Below are 21,901 nucleotides of genomic sequence, written 5' to 3' on the forward strand. Positions count from 1 at the left end.
ATGTCTGCCCCTGCACATTTGGGTTCGCAACTCTGTGCCCTCCTGGTCTAGTAAACACCAACGTTCCAGAACTGCTCAGTGCATGTGGGGACACAGAGCCAACCATGACACTCCGGCAGGTAGTAGGATAACCTGTTCTAATGAAATTCTTGTTTGGCTCTCTACGTATTTCCTAATTGTAAGCAATTCGCCAGGCTTTGTATGCCTTTGCCTTAATAATTGTGGTGGGGCAGAGAGCAAGGCAGCCTGAAAATGAAGCTGATCTGTACTAAAAACCTAAGGCCACTGAAGAGATGATGGGGCGTCCTGGAGAGAGGGGGCCCTTGGAGAAGTGGTGAGGTGAGGAGGGCGGGCCCCTGCCCGGGAAGGGCAGAGAGGTCTGGGGACTCCTCCAGAGCAGCAGGGTCACTATCCCTCCATGAGAGCCTTCTGGAGCCACATGGCTGGGTGGCCAGGAGAGGCAGCTCTGGCCCCAGAGTCCCAGTCCCAGCAAAGACTCCATATCCCAGGAAAGCCAGGAAGCAGGGCCTGCCTGGCTCGGAGGACAGGTGCCAGCCAGGATTTCCCTCATAAGCCTCAGGGACTCTGATACAACCTTGGAAGGACAACAGCCTTCAAAACAGACTGAGATGAAAAGGAATGAAGGACTGACGTATGCTATAACACAGATGCCCCTCGAAAACGTGCTAAGTGAAAGAAGCCAGGCACGAAAGGCCACATAGTGCAGGATTCCAGTGATGTGAAATATCCAGAATAGGCAAATTCATAGAGACAGAAAGCAGATTAGTGGTTGACAGGGGCTGGAGGAGAGGGAGATGAGGAGTGTCTGCTTGATGGGTACCAGGTTTCTTTTTAGGGTGGTGAAAATGTTCTGGAATTAGATAGTGATGATGGTTGCACTATGTTGTGAATATATTATGAATGTACTAAAAGACACTGAATTGTAGACTTTAGAATGGTTAAAATGGTGAATTTTATGTTATGTGAATTTTATCTCAATTTTAAAAATGAGCTGGAATTTGCTACCACCTTAGTGGATGGTAACCTGAAGTTACAATTAAGTTGATTTAAAGGAAAAGGAAAAAAATTTCCCCCAACCTCTGAGTCTGTGGGCAGGACTCATTCCTATTATCTAACCCTAAGAAAAGGAGCCTGTATCCTGAGACACAGGAGGACCCAGGTTTACCTGGGATGGAGCTCTAGAGACAGGAACACGGAGTGTGTTAGAAGGTGGTAAAAACACTGCCCAGGGGAACAAGACTGGGTCCTGATGACCTCGGAGCTCAGCCCAGTCCTGGGCTGACCAGCTCCAGACTTCTTTTATTGGACTTTCTAGTTTAAGCCTTTGTTCTTGGGGTCCTCTCTTACAGTCTGCCGAATCGAATCCAAACGAATGCAGCATCCTAGAGGATGTGTGATCTGAAGCATTAGCAGACGTTACGTGGGCAAACTGGTGTGTGAGGGGGCTACAGGTTGGGATGAGAAGGACCAAGAGGAAACATATTCCAGGCAGAGGGGAGAGAATGTTCCCTGGCCTGGAGGAAAGACAGAACACAGTTGGGTGTGTCTGGGGCCAGCAGAGAAGGGGTAGAAGGAGATGAAGCCTGAACTAGGAGCAGGGCTAAGACATGAGGGACCTTTGTAGCCTTGTAAGAAGTTGGACCAAGCCCACAGGTGGAGGGGGCCCTGAAGGACTGGTGAGGTTCACATTTTAGGAAGATGCCCCTGGTGCCGAAACAGGAGGAAGCAAGAGTCGAGGGAGACCGTAAGGAGACTGAGGCTGCGGTCAGACAAGAGATGAGATGGACTTGCACTCGGCGAGTGGCTGTGACAAGGGAGCCTCTGAAAGGGAGAATTCACAGGACTCGGTACCTGATTGGATCTGGTGGTGGGGGAGAGAGCAGGAAGGTAGGGGATGAGGAATCATAGGCTGAGAGAGGAAGCAGACGTGGGATTGGGACTGGAGAAGGAAATGCAGGCCTGGGCGTGGAGCCTGAGGTGGCCCGGGGTCAGCCACGGAAAGAGTGCCCGAGTGAAGACCATCGAGGGAGCCCTGGCCTGGGAGTCAGAAAACCAGCCAACCGTGCGCTTGTGTGGTGCAGCCTTCAGCAATGCCCTTGACCTCTCTAATTCCAGCCCTCATCCTAAACTGGGGGTGCTGTCAGTTCATGTGTGTAAAACCCTCTGGCACTTACTAGATGCTCCATCAATGTTAACTGAATCTGAAATGTTGCTCCTTGCGTCCCACCGGCACTTTGCTCTCTCATGCCCGCCGATTCTGTCGTTTCTTTCATCGGCCAAGAGTAGGCGCCGAAGACACAGCCCTCACCCCTCTGCTCCGGCTCCGGGGTAGCCCGGAGGAAAGCCCCTCATCTTCCTTGAGCCGCGTGAACTTGATTCCCGTTTTAACAGAGGACAAGCAGGAGGCTGGCAGGTGGACCTGGATTGGAAGCCAGGGCTCCCGGCTCCAGGATCCGCGCTCCCGGCTCCGCAGCATCTGGACTCCTGCCGAGGGGGCGGGAGGCCGGGGGGCGGGGCTGTGGGTCCCCGCGCGCCCGGAGCCTCCTCCCTCCCTGCCCCCGCCCCGCCGCACCTCCCCGCGCTCCTCCTCCCGCGCCCCGGCTCTGCGCGGAGGCTGCGGCTCGGCGGGGCAGGCGCGGCGCGCGGGGACCCAGGCGGTGGCGGCCGCCGGGCGCAGCGGGTCCGGCGCGGGGAGCCGGGCTCAGCCTCGGCCTGCGCCAGCCCCGACCCTCGCCCACCCGAGGCCGGCCTGGGGGGCCCGCAGGGCGCGCGGAGCGCCGAGTGTGCGTCGGGCCGGGCCCCGCACCTCGGCACAGGAGCGCGGTCGCGGCGCGGCGGAGCGCCAGGCATGGAGCCGGCCCGGGAGCCCCCCGCGCGGGCCCGGCCGCCGCCGCCCCCCGCCGTCCGTCCCGCGGCCGCCCCCGCCGCGCCCAGGCTGCGGTCGCCCGCCGAAGCGGAGGGCCGCGGTCCCGAGGGGCTGCTGCGGCGATCGGGGTCGGGCTACGAGGGCAGCACCAGCTGGAAAGCGGCCTTAGAGGGTAAGCGCCTAGCGGCCCTCCATCCCCCGGCCGCGGGACCCGGGAGGCGGGACAGAGTCACCTTGGCCGGTCTCCCGGTGGGGAGAGCGGGGAGCGCGACTCTGGAAGCCGGAGAATTGCCAGGGCATCAGATGCCACATTGTGGGGCGGTGGGGAACAGGTAACTGGGGACCACCTATATATAGTACAGCCTTGACCCTGTGTCTGCAGCTAACTCCCTCTTTGACCTTGGGAGCAGGTTTCATTCTCTGAGCCTGTTTCCTTATGAGTGAAGGGGGACAGTTACCGTCCGGCACTCACCCGATCGGCATATTGAGAGAGTGGCTTGACTCTCTAGCAGTGAAAGTACTTTGGGCAAAGTGACTAAAGCTGTGGACCCCGACACAGTGCTAATGCCCCGTGAGAAGGGGGTTGGGGGATGGGGCGCTGGTGGTGCCGGGAGGGAGAATCGGCCAGAGCGCCTTCCTTGCAAGTCGGGGGTCCCACCTACCTCTTGCAGTCAGAGGGGCTCACGGCCTGACCCCTGACTGGCCAAGGGGGCGGTCAACAAAGTGTAAGACAGATTTCAATCAAGTTCATGAGTTCTTTCAGTGAACTTGTGTGGCCACTTGTGTGGTGTGGGAGGTGCTGGAGCTGGCCAGAGGGCTGGTTCTCTGGACGTTTCTCAGTATTATGGACACCCGGAGTCCAAAGGCCGAGGACCTGCCTCGACGGCATCAACTAGGGAAGCCCAGGACCTGGATCACCCAACCATTAGGGAAGGAGTGTCAGAAAAGGAGGGCTTCCTGGAGTAGGTGACCTCTTAGGAGGTGTGGAAAGAGAAAGATGGGTGCACCAGGCTCGAGGAGTGACATGTTCAGGGATCAAGTGGCGAGAACTCGCCTGTCCCTTGTGGGGAACTGACCTCCAGAATACCAGGATCGGGGTGGGGCGCGGTGAGAAGAGAGGAGTCTGGAGGGCCCAGACCGTGAATGGCCAGCCAGGCCTTGCCAAAGTGTTTGGACTTTGTCTGAAGCAGCTGTTGAGAGATTTGAAGCATAGAATGAGACAGTGGGTGGCCCTTGGAAAAGTGGTGGTGGCCCAGAGGGGTCAGACCAAGGCCAGGTCAGTGAGGAAGGCGGGGCCGTGGTCAGGGGAGGGACATAACCAGCGCCAGCCAGGGCAGGTGCCTGGCCAAGGAGGGAGACGTGGGGACAGTTCTGTCGGCATTTGACCCAAAGGCTGGTAGGCCAGGGGACACGGATGGCCTGAGGAGGGGCTGTGCAGACTCTGAGGGGAAAGCTGGACACCTGGATGGTGATTTGGGACAAAGGAGGCAAAGATGTTGGAACTCAGTGTAGGAGAGCCATTGCAGAGGACCTTCGGGCTGAGGACAGCTGAGCTGAATAAAGGTGGACAAACCCTCTCTTTGTCATGCATCTTCGGGCTCACTGTTAGATTTGCCTGTGACCCCCTGCTTCCCTCCTGCCCAAGTTATTTCTTGAAGTTGCTCACTCCTCTTGCCTGTATTTCTCCACTCATTCATTCGTAAGCATTTCTCTGGGGGCCGCCCTAACTTCATTCCAACCCCCAGTGCTTAGGGGCCACTTCAGGGGTGGTGCGGCCTCTTTCAGTGCCTCCGGCTGGCTGGCTCCCGTCTTACCTCCCATCCTGACCTTGGCCCCTTCTGCTTCCTACTCCCAACCACGGCTGGGCCGACCACCTGCAAGTTAGGCTGAAGAAGCCGCACGTCCGGCAGGAAATGGCCCAGGGGGTCTCTCAGGACACTGGCTCTTCCAGGCCCTGTGGAGTCTAGCCCACTCTGTGCTCAGTGCCCACCTGTGGCCCAGCCTCGTCTCGCCTGTCTGGGCATGGCTCCCTGCTTGGCCTGGCTCTGTGTCTCGTGGCACCTCTGGCCCCTGCCCTCGTTCCCACGGTCCACCAGGAGCAGCCCCACCCTGGTGCCTGTGGACCTTGGGGGCTCAGCATCTGGGGCCTGTGGGCCTTTTCCCACAGGAGTTTTAGGCTGTGGAGTCTGTGTCCCTGCCAGGGGCCTCCCCTCCACTGGTCCCCTGAGCATCTCCTGGGTGTTCCCTGGGCTCCGCGTCTCCTGCGGGGAGAGGGGAGCTCTCGGACCACGACGGTGCTCTCCAAGGTCCTGCCGTGTGCTGATCCCCCCGCACATTCACTCACTCTTCCTCACCTCCCACAAACACTCCTGGAGGCCCCACTGTTCCAGCGCAGCTCTAGGCACTGGGAACATCCCTGCCCTTGCAGAAATCACAGGACAGGGGCTGAAGCAGCCTGCTGCAGCGCAAAGAGCACGGATTCTGGAGTTGGGTAAGCCTGAGCCAGATCCTTCCACTGCCAGCGGGCTGGCAGGTTTTCAAACTTGTCTGAGCCTCAGTTTCTTCATCTGCTAAGCAAGATGAGGATTTCTGCCTCTCGGGGCCACACGGACCAAGGTGCTGGGGTGTAGGCTGTGTGCAGGTGATCCCTTTCCCCAGTCCCTAGAGCCCGGCATCCCTGATGAGGGAACCCAGGGAAAGTGTGTGACCAACTGCTCAGCTGAAATCCTTTGACTGCTCATCTGCCTACTTTGAGTCCACTCCCCACCCCAAACTGAAGTCCTCATAATGGGCCCAGTCTGCAGACCCTGAGAAACACCCGTGATGGGATGAGGGGTCTGCCAGGCCTGGGGGCCAAGGGGTTTTGCAGCCCTTACTTAGCCAAGCATCTGTCTTCAGACTTCTTGATTTGACCAAGCTGAACCCTTAGGGGGCCTGTGCTCCTTTATTACCACGTACCGAATATTTATCAAGCACCTACAAAGTGCCAGCCCCGTGCTGGGGCTTTCTCAATAGCTGTCTTGTTTAACCCTCACATCTGCCCTTGCAGGGGCTTGGTGGGTGTTGTACCTATTTTATATATGAGGAAACTGAGACTCGGAGAGGCTAAGTATCTTGCCCAAGGATGCACGTTGCTCTCTCACACGTGAAATCCCATCGGGTTTGCCACGAGGCCCTCTGATGTGAAACCTCTCACTCTGTCCTGAGCTGACCAACATGCGGCTTGGTGAGGCTAATTGGAGAGAATCAAATTGTGCTTCTGACGCATGTAGCTCTCGTCCCTGCGCTCCTCAGACAACCCTGCCACCTCCAGCAGATGCTTTTTCCTCTTCACAGGTTAAGTGACGTGGAAAACATCTTAAATCTGAAGCTGGGATTAGAGCCCAGGTCTTTAAGACTTTCCTTCGATGAACAGTTAGCTTTATAAATAGGAAGCCAAACAGAAATCCTCCTGATTGAGTCCTCTCCCTGTGGATATTAACCTTTCCTTTCATCCTCAGCCTTGGGGGACAGGCTGGAAAAGTGATCCAGAGCTCCCGCCTGGGTTCTGGAAAGACTGGAGGTGACTGGAGATGGGAATGTTTCTGGCATTGGGTTAGGGAGGGTGAGGAAAAGCAGCCTGGGGGTACAGGAGTGGGGACAGAGTGATTCTGCAAATCTCAGGCTATAGATTTTCCAGTGCTCACCAATTCTGAATTTTTAATGTTGAGAGTTTCTTGATAAGACATAAACCCACAACTTCCTGCTCAAAACCACACACATGCATTTAGCAAAGCCTCTTAAAAATTTAAAAATTACCAAACTCTACATTTGATAGTTTGTGACAGTCAAGAGTATGCTTTCCAGGCTGTGGCCCTGGCAACTTAGAGATGTCAGCTATGATTCTCTTTTGCGCTGTGGATATGTGGGTGTTGGGAGATTTGTCTGGGCTTGGGAGCCAGGTTTTTTTCAGTTGTTCCTTCTAACATTAGGCTAAGTCATATACATTTATAACATAAATAAACTGCACCCTCAAACTCCATCTAATAGGGCCATTGCATAGAAGGAAGGATTGCTGAGTTAGACATTTGTTATGGCTTGAATTGTATCCCCCCCAAAGAGATATGTTGAAGTTCTAACTCCCCAGTACCGCAGAATCTGCCCTTATTTGGAAATACGGTCATTGCAGTTGTAATTAGTTCAGATGGGGGCATACTGGAGCAGGGTGGGCTCCTCACCCAGTATGACTGGTGTCCTTATAAGAGGTGGTCACGTGAAGACAAAGAGACACACAGGGAGAAGGATGTGACGATGAAGGCAGAGGCTGCAGTGATGCAGCTGCAACCAGCCAACGAGCATAAACGAGGACAAAGCAAGGAAGGACTTCCCTACAGGTCTCAGAGGGAGCACGGCCCTGCTGACAACTTGATTGTGGACTTCTAGCCTCCAGAACTGTGAGACAACACATTTCTGGTGTTCTAAGCCACCTGCTTCGTGGTGCTTTGTTACGTCAACCCAGGAAACGAATGCAACATTGTTTTGGCTTGTGCAGCCCCACAGCTGTCCTCGAGAGTGAACAAGGAGTCAGACTCTGTAGCGCACCCTCTCTCTGTCCACAGTGCCGCATCCAGAGCAGTTATCCCCATGCAAGGATGAAGAGGGTCCTCAGTTCTGGTGATGCTGGAGACACAGGCACAGACTCCCCTTTCCCTGAGAGCAGGTGTATATCCGCATGGCCAAGGGCATTGTCATTCAGGGCAGCTAGATTTCCCTTTGTGTTTTTTAGTATCAGTGGGTGCTCTGTAACACGCAAGGCAATGACCGAGCCCTGTTATAGGGAACCCAAACGTGAGTAAAGCACAGCCCTTACCCTAAAGGAGCCCATGGGCCGATAATCATCATGATGGTAATTGCTAACACTGAAGGAGAGCTTACCATGCCAGGCATTGCTCTAAGCCCTATATGTTGAATTCTCAGAAAATTCTAAGAGGGAGACACTATTATGACTTCATTTGAAAGACGAGGAAAATGAAATAAAATAGAAGCTAAGTAGCTTTGCCACTAAAAAGTGGCAGAGCTGGGATCTGAACCCACGTGAAGTGGCTTATGATGCTAGGCTCTCATTGTGGTGCCAGGGTTATAGAAGAGGATCTAGAGGCATTTAAAGAAGGGAAAGGAGGGACTTCCCTAGTGGTCCCGTGGTTAAGACTCTGCACTCCCAATGCAGGGGGCCTGGGTTCGATCCCTGGTTGGGGAACTAAGATCCCACATACCGCAACTAAGCCCGCGTGAGCTGCAACAAAGACCCAGTGCAGCCAAAAAAAATAAATAAATAAAAAATAAAAAAAAATAAAGAAGGGAAAGGCAGGATTCATACACAGCTCAAGGGGATTAGTCTTACAACAAGCTGCCCCTGAGGACAGCAGAGCAGATACAGAAGGAGCCCAGCCCTTGAGGGCAGGCGTGAGCCTCTGTTCTTACCGTGCCGGAAGCCACCCACCTCTGGACTCCTGGTCACTTGCCAGTATAGACCGTGCTCATAGGAAGGACTCCCGGATGTTTGTTGGACTTGCAAGTAAATATGGCAGACTGAATATATGCGTTTATTTTCTTTCCCTTCCAAAGCTCATTAATACAACAGTAAAGGGATTTTTAAAAGGTCACAAGGATAACAAGAACAGGAGACAAAACAATAGCAATGAGGGGCTTCCCTGATGGCGCAGTGGTTAAGAATCCGCCTGCCAATGCAGGGGACACGGGTTCGAGCCCTGGTCCGGGAAGATCCCACATGCCGCGGAGCAAATAAGCCTGTGCGCCACAACTACTGAGCCTGTGCTCTAGAGCCCGCGAGCCACAACTACTGAAGCCTGCGTGCCACAACTGCTGAAGCCCACACGCCTAGAGCCCGTGCTCCGCAACAAGAGAAGCCACCGCAATGAGAAGCCCGTGCACCGCAACGTAGAGCAGCCCCCGCTCGCTGCAACTAGAGAAAGCCCGCGCGCAGCAACGAAGACCCAACGCAGCCAAAAATAAATAAATAAATAAATAAATTAAACAAACAAACAAACACATAGGGATCAATGATGGTGTAACTGACACTGAGTCCACTGGCCTGTGAAAGTTCAGGAAGCAGAGGAGCAACCTGAGTCACAAACAGCAACCCCACAGCGTAGAGACCGGGGCACCAGTCAGCACGGCCGTGAGTGAAGAGGGAGCTGAAATCAGGAGGGCTGGGTGAACACTTGTTAGGAAGACTTCAGATCCCCAAGTCCTCTCCCCACTCTGTGAGCCCATCCCCAGCCCTCTGCCTTGGGGAGAGAGGGCCTCCAGACACCAACACATTTGAGAGCAAGCAGTTAAGGCGACATTTATGTATTGAGGGCTCAGGATGGCCTCCTAGCCTCTTTTCCCAGCCAAGCCTACACCCTCCAGGAGGCAAAACAGAAGAGCAGTCTCCAGGGACACTGACCTAAGAGGAAAAACCCAAGGAGGTCAACAAAGAGACAGCCTTGAGGACCAGCCCGTCACTCTGCCACGACCCTCACAGTTAATAAGCCCCTCTTCCTGTCTCAGAGGTGCCAGTGAAGTCTTATTCCTCCTGCCTTAATCATGAACAAATAACCAAGGATCTCCAGACATCTGAGGAAAGTCTCTGACATGGAAGCTAGAGATCAAAACAAATGAACAGGAAAAAAAAGCAGTTTGGAGAAAACAGAGATTATACAGATTAAACTTTCTGCCCACCTCTCCCCCACCCCCTCTGGAGCCCCCCTCCTCCCCCCCAAAAAAAACCTAAAAAACTATCAGTAATATCCTCAGAGAGATAAGAGAAAATTTTGCATCATTAAAATAAGAACAGGACTCTTTAAGAGGGAGTATTTAGGGAACAGCAGCAACAAACCCAAAAAAACCTTAGCAGTTAAAAATAATTGTAGAAATAAAAGATTCAGTAGCGAGTGGGAAGATAAAGTTGAAAAAAATCTTCAGGAAATAGCAAAGGCAAAGAGACAGTGGATATGAGAGCTTCCTCCCTCCTCTCTGGTGGCTCTTCCTTTTCTAATAAGGGCACTAATCCCATCCTGGGGGCCCTCACCAAGAATGGAATCTGCTGGTACCTTGATCTTGGACTTCCTTGCCTCCAGAATTGTGAGAGAGAAGTGTCTGTTGTTTCAGCACCCAGTCTATGGTTTTTGTTAGAGCAGCCTGTGCAGACTAAGTCAAAGGTGAAGTAGAATTCCTGATTTTGCCTCATCAGCTTAAAGGAGTTTTGAAGTTGAAATAATGATGAGCACACAGAAGTGTAAGCAAAGGAAAATGATTAATTACAGGGAAACAAGAAGTTGTGTAGAAATGAAGATCATAATACACCGCATAGCTTTCCTGGGAGTAGCATTTACATTGCCATACGAAAAGAACACCTAATTATCGGTCTAACCCAAACTATGATGTTGAGAGAGCAGGTAGTGTGTGAGTGGTCAGGGTGGGGATAGTAATGCAGAGAATTAAATCTTCCTCATTATTGTGGGAAGTCAATAAGTAGTGTCTTAAATAGAAAAGTCAAAAAGTATTGACATACGCAAAGCTTTTAGAGATTTGGAGGTAAATACCAAAAGAATTAGCTAAAAGGGTTGGAAATAGTTGCCTGTGTGGAAGGGGCAATGTTCTGTTTGGTTGTTAGTTTGTTTAGTGAAGCCTGGTAGAATTTCTTGACTTCAGATCTGTTGCTTTTCAGATCCTTGATAAAGGACCAGGTTTCTTTTCCCAATTTGTTGTGAAGTACAATACAGACAAATTACTAGAAACAGTATCAGGCACTTGGATGTCACAGCAATGCTGAATTGCTGTAAAAGTTTCTAGATACTTCCTCTCGATTTTGGTACCTAGCTCATCATGGGTGAGTAATGGTGGACAGCCCAGCACTGGGCTGTGGAGACACTTCTTTCATCTATGCACATATATAACTTTTAAAAGGTTTTAAAAATGATTAAAAATAAAAAGGGAGTACTCACCTACTAGGATGGCTATAACAAACAAAAATGGAAACTAACAAGTGTTCGTGAAGAGATGGAGAAATTAGAACACTTGTGCGTTGGCATTGCTGGTAGGATGCAAAATGGTGCAGCAGCAGTGGAAAACAGTTTGGTGGTTCCTCAAGAAGTTAAATGTAGAATTACTATATGATCCAGCAATTCCAGTCCTAGGCATATACCCAAAAGAATTGAAAACAGGGACTCAAACAGATATTTGCCAATGTTCATAGCAGCATTATTCATAATAACCAAAAGATGGAAACAGCCCAAGTATCCATCAATGTATGGATGGATGGATAAACAAAATGTATATAATTATACAATGGAATATTATTCAGCCATAAAAAAGGAATGAAATTCTGGTATGTGCTACAACATGGATGAACCTTGAAAACATTATGTTAAGTGAAAGAAGTCAGACCCAAAAGGACAGATATTGCATGATTCCACTTACATGAGGTTCCTAGAATAGGTGAATTTATAGAGACAGAGAGTAGATTAGAGGTTATCAGGGGCTAGAGGGAGGTGGGAATGAGGCGTTAATGCTTAATTGGTACAGAGTTTCTGTTTGGGGTAATGAAAACATTTTGCAAATAGACAGTGGAATTTTGCAAATTCACAGCGCACAACATTGTGAATATAATTAATGCCACAAATTGCACACTTAAAAATGGTTAAGATGGCAACTTTTATGTTATGTATATTTTATCACAAAATACTTGCAAAGACCCTGTGCCTGAAGTCTAAAAGGGTTCTTTCATTAAACATCAAATTAAAATTTTAGGTGAGAATAATAAATACAAATTTAAAAGGGAGAAGCCAGAGGATCAGGAAAGCTTTTGTGGAGAGAATGGAGGGTGTGGGGCAGGATTTCAAGAGACTGCAGTGGAGGAGGAGAAATTTGGGAGCAAAGACCCAGCTGAAGGGCTGTGAGGATGGACTGGGGTATTTCAAGGAGTCCGTCTGGCTGAAACCAGGGATGAGGTAGAGAAGCAGCAGGAGATGAAAGATTGGAAAGCGTCGACAGCCACAGAAGGAGTTCAAGTGCGTAGCCCCGGAGGCAGGGTTTTTAAGCAGGGGGATCGCAGAATCAGACAGACCCGTGCTTTCGAATGGCACCTCAGACTTCAGCATCAAAATCTCCTGGAGGGCTTGTTCAAACACAGCCCCAGAGTTTCTCACTATCAGGACTTGGGGCTGGAGGTGGGGGTGGGTGGTGGGGACGTGCCAGGTAATCAACCCCTTTCTCTCTCCTCAGACACCACCACGCGTCTCCTGCTGGGGGCCATCGCAGTGCTTCTGTTCGCCATCCTGGTGGTGATGAGCATATTGGGTGAGCATGGATGTCAGAGCATTTATGCGGTTCAGTTCCTACACACCTTGTCAAAAGCATGTCTGATTAGGTAAAGAAAGGTTCCAGACATACCGCCAATTCTGTGGGGTCAAAGTAAATAGGAAATAGAGTGTTGGTTCTAGATGAGATTTTAGTCTAAAATAGTACATTCACACATCGACTATACCCGTCCTCTTTGCTAAGCCATGCAACGGAAGTGGAGATGTTAACTTAGGTACGATCACAAAAATGCTTCGGGAACGCGGAACAAACTTGGTGTGTGGTAGTCACGTAATGCTTCTTGAAGGAGATGGTTTGGGGTTAAGGGCCTTAAAGATCTCATTCACTCACTCAACAAACATTTATTGAGCCCGGCTGTGTGTTAGGCCCTGGGCTAAGTGCTGGAGATCTTTTTAAATGTATGACATCAACTTCCCTGTCCAGTGATAGAGGTGTTACTGCCTGGGGGCTTCCCGGAGGTGGGGGACACGTGTGCTAATCCCTGAAGAATGAACAGTTTCCTAGAGAGCAGGAGGTAGAGGGACCAGAGCATTCCAAGGCGGAGAGGCCTGAAAAACACAGAGTGGCAGGTAGGACTGAAAGGGTTGAAGGAGGAATGCAAAAGAGGAAACTGCTACTAAGTAAGGGAGGCGAGGCTATATGACCCGGGGATTTGCTGCTTTTAATGGATTCAAGTCAAAGTACGTCATGGCTTCTGAAGGGTTTGCAAAGTGACTTCAGGACCTCTGTCTTTAATCTTTGAGAAGCGCCCTGAGACCTCAAAATGGGAGGAAAATCCACTGATAACATCAATTCCTACCAAACCCTCACTTGTAGGGCATGCAGGCTCAGCAGGGAGTTGTGAGTGCTTAGCAAAGAATGGGGTGACCACTGGGGTCAGCTTGGATTCACCTAGACTAATTGTTACAAATTAAATTGTTCTATTGCTAGGTTGGGAGGACAGGGCAATGTGTAAACATAGCATATTGAGATTGCAGTAAAACACAACAGAGTCCCTGGAGATCCTCGTGGGAAAGCATGGCAAGTCTAAGTGGGCCTGTAGCTCATTGAGCAGGAATGCCAGGGTGCCCATTAATTAATTGGTGTTGGTGTGGTGGTAGCTCCCTTGGGGGCTTGAGTACCATGGACTTGTTCTTGGCTCTGTCCTGGTCTACATTTTAGTCAATCTCTTGTATGAGAACAAACAAAAAAATATGCTTATGGAATTTGCAGGTGAAACAATTCAAAGAGGGATGCTCAACATGACAGATGAAAAAGAAACCAAGATTAAAATTTATCTTCAGAAACTCAAATGAGCCAATGTGAATGAGATGACTGTGGAAGAAATAAACACAAGATCCTGCATTTGGATTTAAATGTGATTTACACATGTTCTGGACAGGGGAGACCTGGCTTAGAAAGAGATCATAGGAAAATAGTTGAAGAGTATGGCTGAATTCCTTTTGGCAAGGAGTCTTAGAGAATCTCATGGAAGTTCTGGGCCTCCTTCCCAGAAAAGTGCACATAGGCACATACCCACAGATTCTTCTCATTGGAGCATCTGAAGACTGGAAAGCCCACAGCAGCTGGAAGGGTTACGGTGATCGCTGCTGGGTGGTGGACCACAGCTGACGTGTCCCAGCCTGTTCTGGTGGCAGCATTTTACTGGTGATGTGGGCACACCGTACTGAGCCAGGCAGGATGGAGAAGGGTCTGGAGGGCACCCCCTGCAAGGGATTGTGGAAGGGACGGTGTCTGTTCAATCCTGGAAGAGGGGAGGCAGGGGTCCTTCTTCAAGTAGGAGGTGGAAGACAGACCAGGTCTGTCTGGGTCACTCCAGAGGCAGATCCTGGACCCACAGGTTCCAGGTCATGGGAAGGCAGGTTGGGACTCAGAATTGCAAAGGATCTTTCCAGCAGTTCAGCAGTGTTAGCTGATGAGGGTGTGGCCAATGAGAGCAGGCCCATCGAGCCCGCCGATGGTTCCCACCCAGGCTGGAGAGAGAGGACGCGTGGTCCCCAGGTCCTTTCCAAGTCCGAGTTTCTCGGTTTCCACGCCTCGGGGAGTTCGGGGAGACAGAGGAGAGCTTAACCCAGGGGCCTAACCTGCTGTCACTTCCCCTCGGGGCGGTGTCCCTGCCAGTCTCCCAAATTCCTTTTCCTTACTCATTTACTCACCAGCCTTTTACCTGCCAGGCCCTGTGACAGGCGCTCCCCCGAGGCATGTGGCTGATGGGCACCAAAGTGGAGGCAGGTGGAGGGAGTGGCAGGGAGTGGAGTGGGATCCTTGGGGGGCCGGACAGAGGCCCGCTGTGCTGGTGGATACCGAGCCGCTCCTCTTCCCTGCAGCTTCCAAGGGCTGCATCAAGTGCGAGGCGCCCTGCCCGGAGGACTGGCTACTCTACGGAAGGAAATGCTACTTCTTTTCTGAGGAACCGAGAGACTGGAACACGGGCAGGCAGTACTGTCACGGCCACGAGGCCGCGCTGGCTGTGATCCAGAGCCAGAAGGAGCTGGTGCGTGCCGGTGGGGCGGGGACCTTCGGGGAGAGCCATGCCCCAAGGACCTGGTGTCCCCCGTGACCTGTTTCCGGAGCACAGCCTGGGGTGGGGGGTGCAGGTGGGCTCCATGGGGTCTGAGCAGGTCCACGAGGGGCTCTTGTTTCCACTGCTATTGTCAAGGCCAACTATGTCCACCCAAGGCTGGTTTGCTGAGCTCGACTCAGTATTGAAGCGTGAGGATTACAAATTATACCCGCACTTGTGAAATGAAAAATCGCGCTGGCTTCTTCTACTAGTCCAAATCAGGGCCTGATCTCTCATTTAACACCCCAAACAGTTATATTACTAGAAATGTGAAAGAAACAAAATTAGTGGGTCTCTTGGCCATTTTGGGTTTTGAGGGCAACAGTTCACACAATCCAAAATAGCAGAAAATCTAAAAGTGACTTCTGTTTGTCTCTGATACACAGTCTGATAGCTCCTTTCGGCAGAGAAAGGCCCAGGAATATGCGGGTAGAAGGACATCCAGCCTGAGCTTTGAGATGTGTCCCAGATAATCCATCAAGTAGGCAATTCCAGGCTTCCTGAAAATGAGGAACGCAGGCATGCTGGCCCACTGAGCTAGGAGACAAACCCTGTTCCAGGCTTCCTGGCCCAGTGGTGCACTCCCAGAGCCCGGGTCCCTTGGAGGCCATCGCAGGCAGCTCCATGTGAATGCAGGGTGTCTGTAACCCCAGCTCCTCACCCTCGGGATGCAGCGAGGCGTCACCCTCTCCGTGTCTACACATCTTGGGAGCCAGTCTTCCAAGCTGAGGTTAGTCTGGGGATGTGTGAGCAGTCAGGAGACCGCACCTGACTCTGAGGTTTCCCTCTTTCCTTGGTGCAGGAATTCATGTTCAAGTTCACAAGGAGGGAGCCCTGGATTGGTCTGCGCAGAGTGGGGGACGAATTCCACTGGGTCAACGGGGACCCGTTTGACCCGGACACGTGAGCTGAGGCTTCATCTTCTGGCCAAGGAGCTTAGACCGGGGAAGCCATAGCCTCCCAGCCGCACCTCCTGAAGAACCTGGTTTTGTGCTAGCTGGAGCCACTCACCTCTAGGGTCAGGGGTGTGGGACAGAGACCCAGTCATGATAATGGCTTTACTACTCTCTGCCTGGTAAAGTCCAGCCTGGTTTGGTGGCCCTGCTGCACGTAGGCAACAGATCTTCCTGCTGCTGGAAAGGGCCCGGGCTCTTTCCATCTTGTGGCTCTCCAGTCCATCTGCACGGCTCAGCGTGGCTCAGGGGAAGGGAGGACGTGCCCTGGACATCCCTGTGCGTTGGCCAGAACTTAGCTTCACGGCCACACCCGACTGCAAGGGAGGGTGGGAGGTGGGGCCTCTGTTCTGGGCAGCCACGTGCCACCTGAACATTGTCACTGTGGGAGAAAGGGGATCTGAACCCTGGGCACCAGGAGGGTTCCCTTAGAGAAAACACCTCTTGAGGGTGTCGGTGGTGTGTGCAGTGGTGGTATTATTTGTGTGGCCCAAGTGGTGTGGTGGGCAGTGTGTGATGGGTTGGTGGGTGTGCAAAGCCAGGGACTGTTTGTGGGGCGACGGTGGCAGCAGTCATGCGTGTAGGGGCAGTTTAGGCTTAGGGAGACGCAGAGCAGCACATACAGGGAAGTAAGAGCCTCAGCTTCTGATGTAGACTCTAAGGCTGGAGGACTAGGCCCGAGGAGCCGGGCGGGGGCACGGCTGCGGACCTGACGTGAACTGCGGCCCGTGACAACTCCTTCCCTGTGCCGGCTTCTCCCCGTCTCCTGCACCTGTCTTTGTCCTCACTGCCTCTTCCTTGTTTTCTTTTTTTTTTTTTTTTTTCCTTCTCTTTCCTTGTCCTGCCCTCATCCCAGACCTGTTCTTAGAGCTGCTGAGAAAGTCTTGCCCTTGCTGCTCCCACCTCTCCCCTTCTGGAAGCTTCCTGCTCCCGGAACCCAGGGAGCCCTGGAGGCTGGGGTCCCCAGAGCGCTGACTACCTGGCAACCAGCGGGCCTTGGGGCCACGCTTCTCTGACATCGAGGTGGCCCTGGCCCCCCTACTCCCTCTTGGGGTCCTTCTGATGCCCTCTGAGACCCCAGCTCCAGCCTTGGCAGGGGGCTCAGGTCAGGGTGACCAAATGAGGTGAAGAAGAAGTGCTGAGATTCAAAAGGGATGATTTTAGGCAGGGAGAACCCGCCCTGTGCTAGATACAGGAGGTGCAGGCAGGGCGCTGTGGGGAAGGTGGGTGGGTGGAGGGTGGTCCTAGACAGGGCCCCGGGTTCCTGGGATGAGTGAGCTGAGCCCGACGGGATGGCGAAGCCGGATGGAGGAGTGCAGGGTCCGTCCCGGAAACATCCGTGGGCATCACCGGGGGCTGGAGCCGTGAGGCACTCTCTGGAGGCGACGGGAGCCACGCTAGCGGGGTCTGTGGGGGCCGACTGTCCCGGAAGGCCGCTCCCGAGGGAAGGACGAGTCACAGGGCCTCCGGGGCTGCCCAGTGACGGGCCGCGTCTGCCAGGTCGTGAGTGCCCGGTCTCTTCTCTCCCCGCCACAGATTCCCCATCTCGGGCCCGGGGGAGTGCGTCTTCGTGGAGCCCACCAGGCTGGTGTCGACGGAGTGTTTGATGACCCGGCCCTGGGTGTGCAGCAAGATGGCCTACACATGAGGTGGGTGAGGCCAGAGGCGGCCCGGCAGCCAGCCTCCGAGACCTGCCAGCCCCGGGCTCGTCTCCAAGCGAAGCGGTGAGGAGGGTGCCTTCCGCCCCTGGGCGCTCTCCCAGGCCCCGGAGTCTTGGTCCCTGGTCTCCTTGGCCCAAGGCAGGTCCTGTGGCTCAGCAGTCAAATCCCATGAGTCAGCAGTACGGCAGGCACCTGTCCCCAGCCACACATGCACACTGACACGCTCACGCATGCCCACGAGGGCACACGGCCCCCGCTTCAATTCAGGCCCACCCTTAGTCACCCATCAAGTCCCTCCCTGGCCCTACCCTGGAACATTCCCTCCTCCGGAGGCTGACGGGCTGCGGCACTGTCCACACAGACGGGCCCCCTCCCCACGCATCTCTCTCCTGGCTGCTGGGGAGGCCGGAAGGGAAGCCCCCCTCACCTGGGCCCAGCATCCACCGTCCTTGCCTCGCCCGGGGTCTCAGGCAGGCCCCTGCTGTGTCCGTGGTGCTGCCGTGTTGGTCACTGATGGACTAAAGAGATGACTGGCGTCCAGAGAAGTCGGCTGCCACTTGTTCCAGGATCATGGCTTGGGGGAGGGGCATGTCTCCGGGTGCCCGTCCTTGGAGGGACACCACCAAGAGGCACCGATGTGGCAGGCGGCATGTGTAGGAACCAAGGCCCAAAACACACTGTGTGGCCTCAGGGCACCGTTTAATGTTGCCAGGCCACTGAGTTATTCTTAGATGTCCGAGGGGTGCGCTCCATCTGGTTCCTCCATTACCATTCAACTCAGAGTGACAAACATTGATTCACGCCTACCTCGTGCCAGACACCACACTAGGCATGGGGAGTGACAGCTTTATCCCCCAAGGAGCACACAGGGAGCAGAGGAAACAGCTTGGAAAGCACCAGAACATTCTGGAACACAGTTGAGGGATGGCTTACTCTGCCTTAGGGGAAGATGGGGTGAAGAAGGCAGGAGAATGAGCCACGGAGAAGAGATGATATTCATGTTGGGCCGGTTAAGAGTCTGTGCAGGTGCCGGGGCCCCCTCCTGTTCCCCCCTGGTCTGCCTGGAGAGGAGGCGGGGACGGGGCGGGGGTGGGGGGAGGCTGGCGGTTCCCCTGGGCCTATGGGGGCTGCCAGTGCCACCCTCTCCAACGCACACACGTGGAGCCCAGAGCAAGCCGTGGCCGGGTGACACACAGCCAGCCTGCCTGGGAGCCGCGTGTGTGAATCCGGGTCCCGGCCCATCTTCAGAAAGCGGCTCACAGGGAAACAGGTCCTGCTCTGCTCCGCTCAGTCCTTTTACTGTCAGTTTTCAGACAAAACTGTCAGCTTGGTTTCGTTGACCTTCTTGAAAGCTTTCCAGGTACTTAGTAAAATATGGGTATTTTGTGGTTTCCTATTTTATCTTTATGGGGAAGCCAGCGTGGAACCTGAGCGTGCAGTAAAGAAGCTAAGGGAATTCGGTGTGGCCTGTGGAGGGGTGGCAGGAGCCCACCGCCTTCCCAGCCCCTGTGGGGAAGTGTGTTGAGGGGCTGGGGATTGAGAAAGTGGTCAGCTGCCGCTACTGCTGCTTGGGTTGGTCAGGGGTCGGGGTGGTAAGTGGGAGGGCGTCTCTCCCTCACACCAGTTCTCACCAGTATCTTCCCCTCAAAGATGGTCTCGTTGCTTTCCACGTGGCACCTCATTTAATTCTCTCAGAAAGACCCTGAGGCAGGTAATGCTGCCACGGGTGACAAAACTGGTCCTGGACGCGGAGAAGTAGGGCTGTGCTCTCATCCTGTCCTGCGGGTGCCGGTGGGAAGAAGGGCGCCACGAGGTGGGTGGGGAGGAAGCAGTGTGGGAGGGCAGGGAACGAGGAATCCGGGCCGCTGGGATCTTAGTTCTCATTCAATATGCACAGCCTGCTGCCTCAAGGCACACTGGCAGATGAGCTCTCCAGCCTTGGGCTTGCCCTGGGACCGCACAACAATTCTACATCCGGTAAAGCTAAGAGGAACTCTGACCCAAGGTCATGGGTGCTTTAAGAGCTCTCTTATCTGCTCCTACGAGGATGGAAACAGAAGACCAAAACGAAACACTGGCATGCCAAACTTCAGAAATGTTGAGAATTCTTCCAAAGGTTATAAACCAACGAGGCAGGCGCACCTCCCACGTGGGCGGAGCCAGGCTGGGTGGGCGGGGCCGCGGAGTCGGGTGCAGTTGGGGCCGGCGGGCACAGGTGGCAGCACGGAGGCCGGACGCTCTGCTGGTTTCGGAGCTCGGAGCTCGAGCTGGCTCCCCCACGGTGGGGGTTGGGAGGAGGTGTTGGGGGTAGGCACAAGGGACCACCCTTCCTCCAGCCCCACTCCTCAGCCGCTTTGGAAGATTTTCGCTTCTGAGGCCACTCCCCTGGAGTTGAGAAGATGCTTGGCTGGGAGCCTGGGCGGCTGTGCCCTGGGTGAATTTGAACCCGCACGGCAGCCCTGTCCTCGGCGTAGCCCCTGGAGCCGGCAGGATGTGGGTAGGAGGCTGGAGCACGCACACCAGGTCACCCTCAGACGTCCTTTGTGAAGATGGAGGGACGGGGGTTTTTTTCAGGAGGACTCACTGGGAGGTAGCGTTTGTTGCCGTGCTGGTGGGTTTCACTAGTGGTTGCTTAGTAGATCCTCCTACAACCTTACAGATGAGGAAACAGGCTCAGGGCAGTTAAGGGACTTGCTCTACTGCTGTACATCACAGGCCTAGGAGGTGGCGGAAGGGGAGGCGGGGTGGAAGGGGCCACCTTGGGAGAGGACGTGGGGCGCCCACAGGCGATTTTCTTCCTGTGCACTTTTATCGTTGTCGTATGGTTTTCAGGTGAATTTCCCATAGGGAGGGGGTAATGCAAATACTGACTTCTGTCCTTCTCTCCCTTCAAGGCCCAGCTCGAGCTCCCTGGGACTCCTTCTAGGACAGCAGCAGCCCTCAGTGACCACTCCCTCACCCCAACACCTCCAGCACTTAAGACTGAGCCTTTCACACCACCGGAGTCTGTCGGAAGTTTTCATCTGTGACTCATCTCTAAAGTCATCTGACCGCTCTTGGCATCTGATTATAAGCCCCTGGATAGCAGGGATTATGTGTCACTGGCCTCTTTGTAGCACACATAGCATGTGCTCAAAAAAAACTGTTGTATATGACAATAAGATTGCCCCCAAATGTCATCTCTGAAACTCTTTGCCATGGTGGGAGACAGCAGTGGCCGGCCATCATAAGAGGCTCGTCTTTTTGGCTTTGGTGGGCGTGGCATGATTTTAGAGGCCCGGCAAGATGCACTCTTTAGTTTGTTTTGCTTCAGCTAAGTTAGCTCGCTCACATTCCCTAAGCGTGTAGATACTGGGTGGCCTGAGTGGAGGTGACAGGGAGCACCCGGGCCGTGAGGGAGAGCTGCCTTCGCCTCCAGAACATACTCTGCACATACACAGAGCCCAGCTGGTGAGGGCGAGGGGCTGGCTGTGAGTGGAAACCAGGCCCGGGGAGGGTTTCCCTCAGTGACTGGGGCTGGCGGCTGAAGATTCCTGTGGTCACCAGGATAATTATGCTAATATCACTGTGCTGTTTGTGAAAGACGATCTGGTTTTCAGAAATGCCCACTGTCTGCTGTGTACTTAACACCAGGAGGGGGTGGAGGTAGAGGAGGGAACTGCTCTTTCCTTAGTCTGTAAAGAACTCCAAACCGGGAGCAAGTATGAGATTCAAACAAGGGTCATCCAGAAAACCTCCTGCCGTGCCCATCAGAGATCCCACGTCTCAGCCTGGAGTGGGTACACACTTGGCCTGACTCAGAAGACCTGCCCGAGTCTAGTCTGGGGCCAGCTCTCCCAACAAGCAGATGTGTAGCTCAGGCTGCTGTGCTCAACCTCCCCGACCCCAGGCTTCACCTCTAACATAAAGTAGAAATCGTGCCTGCCCTGCCTACCTCACAGGGTTTTGAGAACTGTAGATGTTAGAATTTCAGGGATTAGAAATTATCGACCCCATTCTCATTATCCATGAGACCCCGAGAGGTTAAATAACACGTCCAAGGTCACGCATCTAGTGGCAGAGCTAGACCTCAGGTCTTGTGGCTCCTCTATTCGTTGTTGATACTATTATTGCACGTATCATGCTTTATTTGTTTACCTGTCCACCATCCACGCAGAAGTGTAAGCCCCTAGAGGGCAGGGATCCACTCTCACGCTCCTTTATTCTCTAGCGCCTGGCACATACTAAAGGTGCTCAATAAACATGTGTTGACCTAAACTGATCTTGACTCCTAGTTCAAGTGCTCCTTCTACACCATGCTGTCTCTGATCTCAGAAATCTGTACTGCCAGCCCAGCTGCCCACAAAAAGTATGAAAACTTGCAGGTGTTTTAGAGAAAAAGACAAGATGCTCAACTGCTTTGCAATGTGCTTTAGGTTCCTGTAGTCTAGAGCACAGAATCCATTTGAATAAAGACATACACATCTAAGACAAA

At 53.4% G+C, this 21,901-nt stretch overlaps 1 protein-coding gene across 2 annotated transcripts; it reads left to right on the forward strand.

Moving 5' to 3' along the window:
* Positions 1-2,616: 2,616 nt before the first annotated feature.
* On the forward strand, positions 2,617-21,688 carry CLEC2L (C-type lectin domain family 2 member L). 2 transcript variants are annotated; one of them, XM_082399024.1, is made up of 6 exons: positions 2,617-3,059; positions 12,155-12,229; positions 14,578-14,744; positions 15,616-15,716; positions 17,303-17,415; positions 20,322-20,447. In XM_082399024.1, the coding sequence occupies exons 1-5, from the start codon at positions 2,870-2,872 to the stop codon at positions 17,412-17,414; spliced, it is 645 nt and encodes a 214-aa protein (XP_082255150.1). In that variant the 5' UTR covers positions 2,617-2,869; the 3' UTR covers position 17,415; positions 20,322-20,447. The 2 variants fall into 2 exon arrangements, with proteins under 2 accessions (XP_082255150.1, XP_082255149.1); XM_082399023.1 differs by lacking the exon at positions 15,616-15,716 and having other exon boundaries at positions 20,322-21,688.
* The last annotated feature ends 213 nt before the right edge of the window (positions 21,689-21,901 follow it).

Source organism: Balaenoptera borealis (genome assembly GCF_965194805.1).
Source record: "Balaenoptera borealis genome assembly, chromosome: 7".
NCBI lineage: Eukaryota > Metazoa > Chordata > Mammalia > Artiodactyla > Balaenopteridae > Balaenoptera > Balaenoptera borealis.

Bases quoted from the DNA above. Each gene is read 5' to 3' on its own strand.
- CLEC2L (XM_082399023.1), top strand. From the start codon at position 2,870: ATGGAGCCGGCCCGGGAGCCCCCCGCGCGGGCCCGGCCGCCGCCGCCC. The intron at 3,060-12,154 runs GTAAGCGCCTAG...CTCTCTCCTCAG, and splicing joins CTGGAAAGCGGCCTTAGAGG to ACACCACCACGCGTCTCCTG. The intron at 12,230-14,577 runs GTGAGCATGGAT...TCTTCCCTGCAG, and splicing joins GGTGGTGATGAGCATATTGG to CTTCCAAGGGCTGCATCAAG.